General features: G+C 31.9%; 1 protein-coding gene across 1 annotated transcript in view; it reads right to left on the bottom strand.

Moving 5' to 3' along the window:
• The window catches only part of LOC149484548 (uncharacterized), a 36,880-nt gene that overhangs the window by 8,557 nt on the left and 15,866 nt on the right, over window positions 1–12,457 (bottom strand). The window contains exons 2-4 of the mRNA XM_089700737.1: window positions 11,379–11,622; window positions 5,925–6,133; window positions 594–729 (exon numbers count right to left, since the gene is read on the bottom strand). Of these exons, the coding sequence (XP_089556863.1) occupies window positions 594–729; window positions 5,925–6,133; window positions 11,379–11,421 (388 nt within the window). The 5' untranslated portion in view covers window positions 11,422–11,622. The remainder of the gene's footprint in view (window positions 1–593; window positions 730–5,924; window positions 6,134–11,378; window positions 11,623–12,457) is intronic.

Genomic DNA, 12,457 nt, shown 5'->3' with positions numbered 1-12,457 from the left:
CGACCATCGTAACGTTGTTATTAATCGAACTAAGTTTAAACAATGGGATACCGTAATAGCACTCGCAAATTTAACAGTTTATAACCGAATTTCATTTTCTAAGTTGAAATCGGCGCTCTAATCAATACGGACTTCATTCGCTATTAGTTTATCTAGTTCGGTTTCGTCAAGTAACTTTCAATTACTCAATTTAGAAGCAATATATCAGAGACCGCGGAGTTATATCATGATTTGTTCTACCAGTATTATGTACATAATAAATAAATAAAAACGACTGTTTGTAACGTAGTATGTTTACAATGAATATTTATAATTCCGATCAACATACCCGCAGTATGCGCACCAAAGATTGAATCAATATTTAAATTGGTCGCGCGTTACAAAGAATGTTTTAATGACATGTTTCCCTCAAAATGTTTAATTGGCACTGTTATAAATCTTTCTTTTTTTATCGGAATAAATTGATTCATTTCGTCGTTTGGCTTTTAAATAAAACGTGATATTTATGTGGAAGTTTTAACGAATGAAATAAAAAAATGTGGTAATATTTTTTATTATTATATGACTGTTACAAAAAAATAAATAAATCTTACCAACAACACGCATGTAAGCGCTTTTATAGACGGTGTGGAAAAAAGGGGCATCAGCCGATACTTCGCAGCGGTACCGTCCAGTGAGGCCCTTTGTCGCCCCTCGCAGCACCACCTGCTGAGCTCCTGATCTCGATATCTGAGTAAAGAGTTACTAATTAATCTATGTATTAGTTACAGTATCTCGTAACAGCTTTGCCTATATTTTCAAAATTGGAATAGTTTGACAACTCATTTACTTGTAAATATTTGTTTATTATGTGAATATTTGGTATTTATTACAAATTAGGGCGTTCATTTTCAGTATTCTAAATTCCTTTTACTCTAACGTGGTTTTATATGAACAAATAATCTTGCACCGATTTATCTTTGGTAAAAGCCCGATAAAGCTAAGGTGAGAACCTAGACTAGGCTACGAGCATCAACGTGTGCGACATAACATTTATTACGTCTGCGAAATCATGTTACGAAGAACTGTGAGCACTTAACCGAACACAGCTGGAGCCGACCAAATTGAGCTAAAAGCCTCGATCCATCTTACGGCAAGTCACTACTAAGAGAGAATATCGAACTAAATCATACACGTTCTACAGACACCGTTTGACCCGATTTCAAGAAGCGCATCACTTAAAAGCATTTTGACTTACAACCCTCTACTTTCAAACTTTGAATATTCGTTATCTTTGGAAGGAGTTTTTAATGTATTACTTTGGCACAATATTATAGTGGTGGTGGCGACGTGCCAACCGTTATGGTTTAACGTGTCTGACGTTTCTTAATTGATTTTTTTCACCCGCCCTCAACAGTTTAACACACTCGCAAGATGTTGAAATGCTGTTGACCTATATTATCAAATTCAGTGCGCCACTGGCTAGAGGTAAAAGACTACGAAACTAGAATAAAATGCTGTGGACATGGAGCAAATAGCCTTATTAAATAAATTGAAGCTAATGTGTGTGTAATTTAGACTTGTTTGCTCATCTCTAATTTATCTTAAATAAGCCGTTTAAAGGTTTTAAACTACTTTCAAGTCATATGAAATAAAATGTGTGTTATATCTTTATCCTATAAAAAATGAATACACATTACCATTACAATAACGCATGTTATAAAACTCTTGATACCTAAAGCAATATAATTTTTCGAAAGAACCGTTATTACCTACATTGAAAGTTCCGTCACAAAATAATTTCCTGACAATTTCTTGTATTCTTAGTTCTAGGATTTAATCTGAATAATCGCAAGAATGACTTGCTTCTTGGAGACAATAAGCTTGATTCGCACTCGAAACTTTTCATATTATTACCACTTATTACCATAAGTTAGCGACAGATGTCAGTTCTTATATAATACAGTAGGTAATAATAATTATTTTTTTTTAATCTTTAATTATTTTGAGGGGGTTTGTCAATAATTGACAATGTCACCCCCGTAGAAACAAATTACATGATATTTAAATGCAAATTAATTAACTACTACCACATAAATATAGTTAGTTTAATGTATAATTTTAAGGGCTTGGTCTAGTAGTGCAAACAAATGCATCCTGTCATCCTATATGTAAATAATACAAATGTACTAAGGGAAAGTTGCTCCACTTAATTTTTAAAAATTAAATCATTCGTATGCATAATTTAATATTCGTAATAAGTACCAAAAATGACAATTTGAAACAATTTTCGTGAAAATTACACCGGGTGATTTTTTTTTATCAGTACACAAAATTTGCGAATACTTTCTATTGATATCTTCAACTTCATGTTTATATAACTGATCAACTTTTACAAAGAAATTTGGACGAAATATAAAAGAAAATAAGCTTTCCATACAAAATTCATAACTCTATACATTTTTTTCGACCTAAGTTTCTTAGTGAAAGTTGTTCAGTTTAACTAATAAAACAGATAAACAAATTTTGTATATAATAAAAAAATGTAATGTTTGTGTTAAAAAATTATAAAATAGAAAAATACGCAAATGAAAACAAAAGATAATTATTTCTGACTAGCTTCCGCCCGCGACTCCGTCCGCGCGGATGTCAGTCTTCGTGTCTTCTACAGATTTATTATATTATGTGTAATATATAGATTTATATTGATAAACCTAATAAATCTTTTGCTAGCATTCTGATGCTTTATCGGTTGCACTGGATTTCGCTTGAATGATATAGGATGGGTCCTTGATGGGCATCGAATGCTGAAGTCTCGAATCAATTAATTCTGACAGTAGGCAATTTATGTAAAATCTTGATAATGGTCCATCATTTTATTTTGCCTAAACGTTACATACTTTTTTATATATTCTATTTTTAACGAATTATTCACTCCAGTCCAAACAGCAAATAAGCAGACTTCTGCTTCTGCAACGTTTAGTTGTCCCTGAATTTAGAAAAAATAGTCATGATTCTTATCTATGACAAAAGTGTTATTTTTTGCATTGTATTTCAAATATTAAATTTTTTTTAACCGCATCTTCCGCATTCATGTCTTTTGCCGGAATTAGACATTTAACTTCTACTAGTCCCATTTTCCCTTTTTGATATGGGAGTGTATAAAGTAAATTTTTTAGATAAGTATTTCTCGTTATACTTTTAAAAAGTTATTATTGTCATTTTGCTCATTAGGTAAAGTAATTTCGATATCAGTTTTAAGTTTTTTGATACCTGCAATAATAACGTCATAATCGCCTGCACATACTAATCGATTACACCCTGTATACAATCCACCATCCACATTCATAATGTTTTCCTGTCCTCCTCTCCTTTACGCTGTTCACCGATACATTTGAAATGAGTAAATCTGCTACCACTGAAGGATGTTTCATTGTGATCAGCAAATTTTCACCACTGTTGTCGATTATTTGTTTTTCATTTTTAATCAGCAATTGGGAATCATCAGTTTTGTTTTTTGCAGATTGGTGATGTACCCTAACAATACGTCGAAAAGGGAAAGCATCAACGAATTATCGTTTTCGTCCTCTTTTTTGACGTGACAACGTCTTAAATTAGGTTGCGACTGGGAGTCACTTATGAAAAAGTGTAACGCTCGGTAACGTTACGATGAGTCACCGAACGAGAGAGAGGCCCGCCGAATGCCTTGCGTCTCTCTCCCACTCAACTATGATCGAGAAAAAGACGTTGTCACGTAAAATCTTCGCCCGTAAAACCGACTTTACAGGCAACCATTTTTTTATTATTCGCTTCTCTGTTACTTCTGTTTGTTTAGTTCTCAACACCCACTGAATTTTCTATGTTATTGTGATCTTCCATTACATCTGAGTTTTGATGATGTGATGATAATCCATTCGTTTTAATATTGGTACTTAGAGTTGGTAGACTAAACTAGAAATGGCGGACATAACGGAATAAGATCAGAATATAAAACCAACATCCTGTATTTAAGTTACAAAATTAATAATCAAACAACATGCCGCTACGTTGAAAGTGACTAGAAGAAAAAATTAAAACACCTCGGATCAATTTTGGAGTAAACAAATCATTTTCCCCGTATGGGGATTTCCCCGGATGAACTTGGGAAGTTCAAGTTCTCAATACAAGTTTATATTATATTTCGTATTTCTCAAACGAAAAATAAACATTTTTGGAACTTCAAAAAAATTATATTATAAGAAAATTTATGAGATTACTTTAGTTTTAAAGAAATAAACATCCCTTTACTGACAATCCGGAAAATAAAGAAATTGTTGCCAATCACCTTTGCAATCTATTTGGTTTCATTAACTTTATGTTCGAAGATAATTTTTTTTCTAGTAGTTACACGCGTATTTTTTTCGTTTATTTTCCATATCGAAATCAAATGTTTAAAAATACGAATTGCACAAAACTAAGATAAAAATAATCAATTAACAAAAATATTAAATTTAATGAAGTAGAGCAACTTTCACTTCGGTATGAAGGAAAATCGAGCGTAGAGCACACGTCAGAACGCTCCGGCCCAAGGAGCGCGACTAAAGAAATTCGCTAGGATTTTTCCTAATGATTTTAAATATTTTTTTAATATTTAAAGAATTATCAAAATTCAAAAAAAAATTTTTTTAAAGGATTAATACTCATTGGTCTTCAACCAACTCGAATAAATTAATGGAAAAAATAACTTTTAGCAGTATTTATCAATAGATTTTGTAAGGCAAAAAATGGGAAATTTAATGAATTTATAACGTTCTAATTAAGAAAATCATAAGTTTTTCGGCAATTGTATTCAGCAGTTTTTAATAACGACTATATAAGGATAATAATGCGCTGATCAGATTGTGTAAATTGTAATCGGTTGCAACGTAGTGAGTGCACAAACTTAGCTCGAAATGTCTTTGGGGGAAAGAGACTTATCTTGAAGGCCTGATTAAGGTAACATAAAGTAACTTTATTAATGTGAAAAAATTCACGCGCATTGCGTATATAACACTAATTGATAAACAAGAAAAAAAAATTCAGTTTATCATTTCATTAGCCGGGAAAAAATTGTCAAATAATTTGTTGAAAACGCAATTTTGCTAGACTGCAGCCTTAAAGTAAGAAATTTAATAGTGAATAGGTAATTCTGTTTTTCTCTTAATATTCGACTTACCTAACTGTAAATTTTTACTACCTTTATTTTAATTTCTATTACCTGACTGTTCTACTGTTACACTATTATTAGCTAGACAGTGTAGATAGAAAATAAACTTACCTGGACCTAGAGAAAGGCAATGCTATTCATTTAACTCAAGCAAACTAACTTTTATTTTTGTTACTTTACACCCCAATATCTCTGCTATCCCACAGAACAGATCTATAATTATTATATTCATAGAATCTGAATATTTTTATCTATTTAATCCCTTATAAATCATCAGTGTAACGATCAGGCCCAGTGTCCTATGGGAGTTTGCCATTCTCCTTTAATTATTGTCCCTCTATATTGATATGTCTGTATAGTTCATTGATCCGAGTCGAGTTAAAATTTCAAATAGATTGACACGAGACGAAGGTCGAACTGATTTCAAATTAATAAATAATAAGCAGAACTTTTGGAAACTAATAACAATGTACAATAGCAAGTATCGCTTTAGAAATTTTCAATAACGTAAGTTTTAAATCCTCTGAAGCCTTAAAATCAAAGCAGAAAATATAAAACCTTTTTTAAGTAAAATTATTATTTGCTGCTAACAGTAATCAAAAAAGTATTAAAATTTCTAATTGAAAATGTCAACTCGACCCATGGACTCGATCTGAGTATAATGAAATGTTATACATAGAGCAGTTACTATGTTCGTAGTAATTATTTACTCGTATAGAAACAAAAGCAACAAAGTACATAGTACTATGAGTACACTTACATCAACACTGATTCCAGTTTGCGAGAAGACTCTCGTATTGGGCAGTTCTTTGGGCACGAATCTGAAGAATTCTTGCGCTCCGTGGTACCACTTGACAGTGTAAAGGGCTTCTCCTGTGTCCAACGCCCAACGGCACCCTAATGTAGCACTGGACCCTACTCCAACTGCGTCCGGCACATTCAGCTGTATGTCCCGAAGACCAAGCACACCTGTTAAAAAAATGTGTGCGTGTACTAGTCTACACACGTAAGAAGTGAACCTTCTTTATGACCTTATTTCTCAAAAAATAATTTACTATATTATGCAACTTTACAGAAAAACGTCCAATCACGCGTGGTAGGGATAAGAAAAAGATGGCGCGTAACGGAAAAATGTCACGCGTAAAGTAAAAATGTTACACTAAATTTTTTTCCAACCCCGATAAATTTAACGATTTTTTGAAGTGAGAAGTTTCACTTCAAAAAATCGTTAAATTAAGAGTCAATAGGCGATTCTACAAAGAGAGAGTCAATTGCTGCGCGAATCAGCTTGGTCTATGTGGCATTTTTCTCGGCAATTGCTTCACGAGGCCGCTCGCTCCGTATGGACCTGGTTCATCAGAATCGGTTACCATGGAAACATTGGGTATATGTAGGCATTTTGTATAGTCCTTTAAGTCTTTAACAAAGGCTAACCCTTGTTTTTCAGAATAATACACCTACGCGCTAATAACACACTAATGAAACGATGGACTAGATTTCCACCCGCGGCTTCGCCCGTGTTTCAAAGAAAAACCTGCATAGTTCCTATTTCTGTGGGATTTACGGGATAAAAAGTATCTTTTATCTTATTCTGAGTCTTCAACTACCTTCATAGCAAATTTCATTGTAATCGGTTCAGTAGTCTTTAAAAAATACCTACTTTTATCATCGGCTCTACTCTACGTATTTTTCTTGCCTATAATCGATGCCCATATCTTCAATATTCGATAAATACGTATAAGTATATTATACTTAGCCTCAGTATAAGCATGCACCAAGAGTATGTTTCACGAAACAGGGACAATGGCCGTGTCAAGAAGCGAAACTTATTATCTACGTTTAAAATTCATTCCGTACTTACTAGAATGTGTTATTCTGGAAAATGTTATTTTAATTTTTAATTTTAATAATTTAAACGTAAAATGTTATAATATTGCAATTGTTGTGTTGTTTTAGTTGTATTATTTAAAAACAACTTAAAAGAATAAAAAAAAGTTTTATGCTCACGACCGCCCATGTCACAATCTGGAATTACAAACGTAATAAAGTAGAAATAAATAAAAGTGATTTTACTTTTTCAGAAACTAGATTCGGCCTCATTTTCTACAACAAACAAAGAAATATACTCCATAAACAGTTCATTTACCAGCTCCCGTTGATTTATTCAAAACAAGAATAGTATGAAATGAAATGTTTCAATGTGGAATAATGTAATTCAGTTTCGCCCTTAATTGTAAAAATTATAAATTATCTCAAGTAATTTTTTTTAAATTATTATCACTTAATCGATGAAATAAAAGCGCTGCTCTTAACATTGTGTATAAAGCCATTATCCAAAAATGTTACAGCCCAAATATAATGAGATGGAAATTGACATTATTTTACCGAATTATTTGCTATTTTTGTTATTAAAATTTGTTGTGAAGAGTACTTTTTATCAATAAGACTAAAACAGGAAATCGTAATGAATACTAAAGTAATAATAATACCTTTCCCAAATAACTTTATTAAATATGTATTGGATCAGGAAATTACGTGTAATTTGTAACAAAAATGATAGTAGTTAATGAAATCATACAGCAAACTTGTCATAACTACACGATTCTACATAAACATTTTAATCTTCGTTTAATATTGCGTATTATGAAAAAAACTCAAGAGCTCTTAATTAACGCTTTCTGCAAACCAATTTCAGCGATTTTATTCTGTTTTCAGGTCGTGTCAATCTGTTAACAGTTTATCAAACAGAATCCCGAATTGACGCAAGTAATCAAATCTTAGCCTGAAGCCATACTAAAGGTGGTCGGAATACATAAATCAAGTGAAATGTACGTGATCGAATTGAAGATCAGCCCAATATACGATTCCCGACAAGAACTCATTATAATGTAACCAAATTCAATTTACTGTTCAAGCCACATCATAATATTTCATCTTGTGTGCCTGTTAATAAGCCCGTATTTAATCCGAAATTATTTGCTCGCAGCCATATGTTATGTGCGTAATAAGAATGAATGTGAATTAGCTTACTGTCACGTAGTAATTATACGTGAAGATAATTCATGTTTACAGTATTAGTCGACCATTTTGTTTATCATTTCTGCTCTTATTGATCACTGATTTTATCTATGGTATTATTATTTTCATATAAAATCACATAAACGCTTTTTCTAATAAATCTCTATCTCCAAAAGAATAGATTCTATAAAGCGCCATATATAGCATAAAAATAATGGATTACAACTGACTAATATTAACCTAATAGCTTAAGTAATAGCTATCAGGCGCAGTAATTTACTTTAGAGAATTGCTGAGTTGTACGTTAGTTTTTCACGACTAGGGACTCCTTGACCCGAGAGGGAGTGATGCTAATGCCTTCGAATGAGGCTTTATTTCTTTTTTTAATTGAGACCAAACTTCCTTCTTACATCTAATCATGGTTGGGGATCATCCATTAATCAGGGCCAAAAATGGGAGGACTTTTGATAAATTACACCTGGGAATGGAGAATATAATGAGAATCTGCATTTTTAACGCACTTTTTTCAGAAATAAAACAATATACATTAAGTATAAAAAATTATCTTGGAAGCGGGGTGTATCTAATACCCCAGGAACGGTTAAAAACTCTAAAAAACAACACTTGATTAATGAACGACCGTCTCCGTTATTTTGGATACAAGTCTCTTTTACATTAAACAGATAGAGAGAAACAAGTCGAATAAATGTTATCTGGAAACGACTTTAGATGGGGCAATTCGGAGCTTTCTTAATCCGTATTTACAAACAAAATCGTCAGATGAACGCTTTATGGATATAGAATTACGACACAATTGGCGTCACAAGAAGAATTGTTAGTATTCAGGCCACTGTCCCAATTTTTTCCTTGTTATGTTATTAGGTAGTTATCATATCTTAGTTTATAATCATCTCTTAATGCATAATATATTTAAAGTATATATTTTAGCCTAAGGAGTTTACTGTTTCAAATTGTTTATTTGTGTTATATTTAAAACGTGTTAATAATGAATTTAAATGGTAATTATTATGTTGTTGTATTTTACTTCTCACAAAACATTATAGAAGTTAAGTAATAGGATATTCTTTAAATAATTAACAAAATATTTTTAAAATAAAAGTGAAAGTTAAGCTTTAATATCAAATTAATTTAAAACTGTTTTTTCAAATAATAAAATAATAATGGATAATGAGATATAATTAAGGACACTAAAAATGAAAATTGTTTACGGTTTAAAATTTAATTTCACCGCTTTGTCGAAGTTATTAATTACATTTTTATTAGCTTAACTATAGTCATGGTTATAACGTTTTGTTCAGACTACAGTTCTTAAACATGCATTCAACACTTCAGCATTATAATTGAATATATATCTCAAATGTTATAAAAGTGTTACCTATATAATATATTATAGCCTAGGTATAGCGTAATATTATAATATTCAGAAAAAGTTCACTCGAATACTATTCTTCCAAATTATCTCAAAACGATTTTATTTCTATTCAATAAAAAATTAATTAAAAAATTATGTACAATTATATATATATAAACAAAGTTTTGAAATGTATTTAATTGGTGTTCTTTTTAACTTATAAAATAAAGTTCGATCCTAATAAAGCGAACAGTTTCACTTCAATTAAATTGACCCCAAACTACACAATACATATTTGAATTACTTTATGAAATATTAAATACAACATATAAATTAAGTTATTGTAAAGGTCTTTAAAATTTTAAAGAAATTTTTAATAATAAGAACGATAAATGTGATGAAAAAGGTTAATTAAAATGAACAAGATAATTGCACTTCGTTAATTAAGTTCGTTAATCAATAATTGCAATAAGATACTTTATAAACATAATAATACTCAATGTAATGATTTTGATATCATTTTTATAATAGGTTTGATACATTCTTAAGTTTTTTGTTTACAGTTTTATAATTTAAATTTTCTAAAAAGATTTGATAATAGTTAAGAATTCTATTATTATCAAATCTACTTTAACTCAAAGACAATTATTATGGTGAATTTAATTTAACCATAGATATTTAGCATTTATAAAATAGAGAAGGTACGCGCATAATGTGTTTCTTATCGATTTGAAATGGCCACCTAATATTTTATGTCTAAATTGCTCTGTATTTTGGTGTTACCCTTTCAGCAGATATGCCATAAAACGTTCGTAATGTAGCAAATAACATCAACGTTTCTCCTAATGTTATAAACTTTTTCATTCAATTTGTTTGCATGCCTGACCCTTTCGCAATAAATCCCACCCGAAAATAGTTTTATGTCCGCAGGCTTCCGTTTCATCAACAAAACCACTGTCGTAATCTGGTTACTTAATTTCCAAATACATTTCTCTTAGCCGGCCATAAATGTCAAGCAGGCATATAATTCACTAAAACTTTCGTGAGGTTTTAGATTAAGGAATAATGTCGACAATTTGAATGTTCCGCGGAGGACTAACACTATAGGTATACTATATGCGGGGTATTTCACTCTACGCACCAATAATTCACGTTAAGTTTTGCCCGAAGAATTGGCACTTTACAGGAAATTTCAAGGCCTCGCCGCATTCTGGGAATTCCGATAATCAGCTTTACTTAAGGGATTGGGTTCCAAACTCGATTGTATCCGGAGTGATTTTAATAATACATCAACCTGTATTCGATACGGGTAGATTACAGGATATAAAGTCACAACACATGTTTATCTACTGAATTTATAAAGTTTTGTAAGAAAACCAGTATCTAAAAAGCAACGTGATCAATCTAAAAATAATTCATAAAGTTAATATAAAAATATTTAGGTAATTTAGTTTGCCTCAGTGAGGTTTAAAAACACTAGACAGTTAAAAAAATGAAGCAAATATAGAACCTATTTAACAGCAAATATATCTAATTATTCAAAAGATAAAAAACCTCATTATGATTATGCTATTAATAAAAGGTTTCCTCTTGGTAACTGTACACGGACCGGACTTACGCCCCGTAAGCCACGATAAATCTCCAACACACTATTAGTTACACCTACCACGAACATTCCCTAATTAAAAGAAAATAGACTGTAGAACATTATGTTATCTAGGCTTAAACTTTCATCCTGCCTTCATAATGGAACTTTGATACTTAAGTTGGCTTCTATAGATTAAATGAACTTTAGGTTAAGTGAAGTGAGTTATGGAAACTTACTTCCCACGAGCCACAATAGTATGGCGGTGAATTGTGAAGCCATTATGTTTTCGTGAGCGTCTCCTCACACGTCAAGTCGCGGGAACGTGTAGACAACTCCCGCGCGCCCTTCCTGTGCCCTCCTTCATTTTGGAAACGCCGAAACAAATATTGGATTCCTTCTCGTCATACTGAAATTGAGTTATTTGCTAGTCGTGCCGTCCGTGACCTATCATAGCGCCTCTTTAAGTGATCATGTATGAATCTGTAACAATAAAAATGTCTATTTTAGGAAAATTGGGAACCAGTTTTTTGTAAGGTTTTCATTATATTGTACGAATTTTTATTTTTTGCATTGAAATCATAGTTTTTTTTTTAAGATTTATAATTTGAAAAAAAATTTGTATTAGGAGTGAATTGTGGATTTTGTATTAAAGTGGGAAATTAAATCTGACTTTTGTTTGGCACAGTTTTATGCTTTTTAATAAATGATAAGTATACAACGCAGTAGTAAATAAATCACAAAAACATAAAAATAAAATAAATCTACTGATCTACTTCAAGTAGTAGATATGTATTAGATACTTATTTCTCTGAGAAACATAGTCGATTATTATCATCCACGCACATTAAGAAAACCGAAGTCTTTTCATTAAGCATATCGAAGACATCGGTGATTTATCGCCTCGCGAGACGCTCCATTCACGACGTGCGTTTTGTTGTCTCGAGATCGATTGGCTCCGTATAAAATACATTCGCCAATTGAATAGCGCACCCCAGCGCAATGTTTCAGAGAAAGCGACACTTTTTCAGAGGAACGGGAGGACTAATGGCTTCACGCGCTTGCCCCCGGCTTTCAATAAATGGTCACCCTCCTCGCCCCTACACGCCTAATCTATCCACCCGTCGTCGTGTTTTTTTCCAATTTCAAGCGCTTAAGTGACGGATTTAAATAAATAATCTATTCCAATATTTTATGAGATCTAAGAGGTTTCCTCAGTTACTGAACGGATTATTCTTTAATCAATCTACTTAAATCAAAGATTGAATAAATTCTATAGATTCATAGTAGATCAAGAGCCCACGACGGCCAGACTTTC

Source organism: Colias philodice, chromosome 11 (genome assembly GCF_061535455.1).
Source record: "Colias philodice isolate Cphi_HAF_F1 chromosome 11, ilColPhil1 Martin Lab GWU primary, whole genome shotgun sequence".
NCBI lineage: Eukaryota > Metazoa > Arthropoda > Insecta > Lepidoptera > Pieridae > Colias > Colias philodice.
Note: the sequence above shows the minus strand (reverse complement) of the source record. Positions and strands in the feature narration are given on the sequence as shown.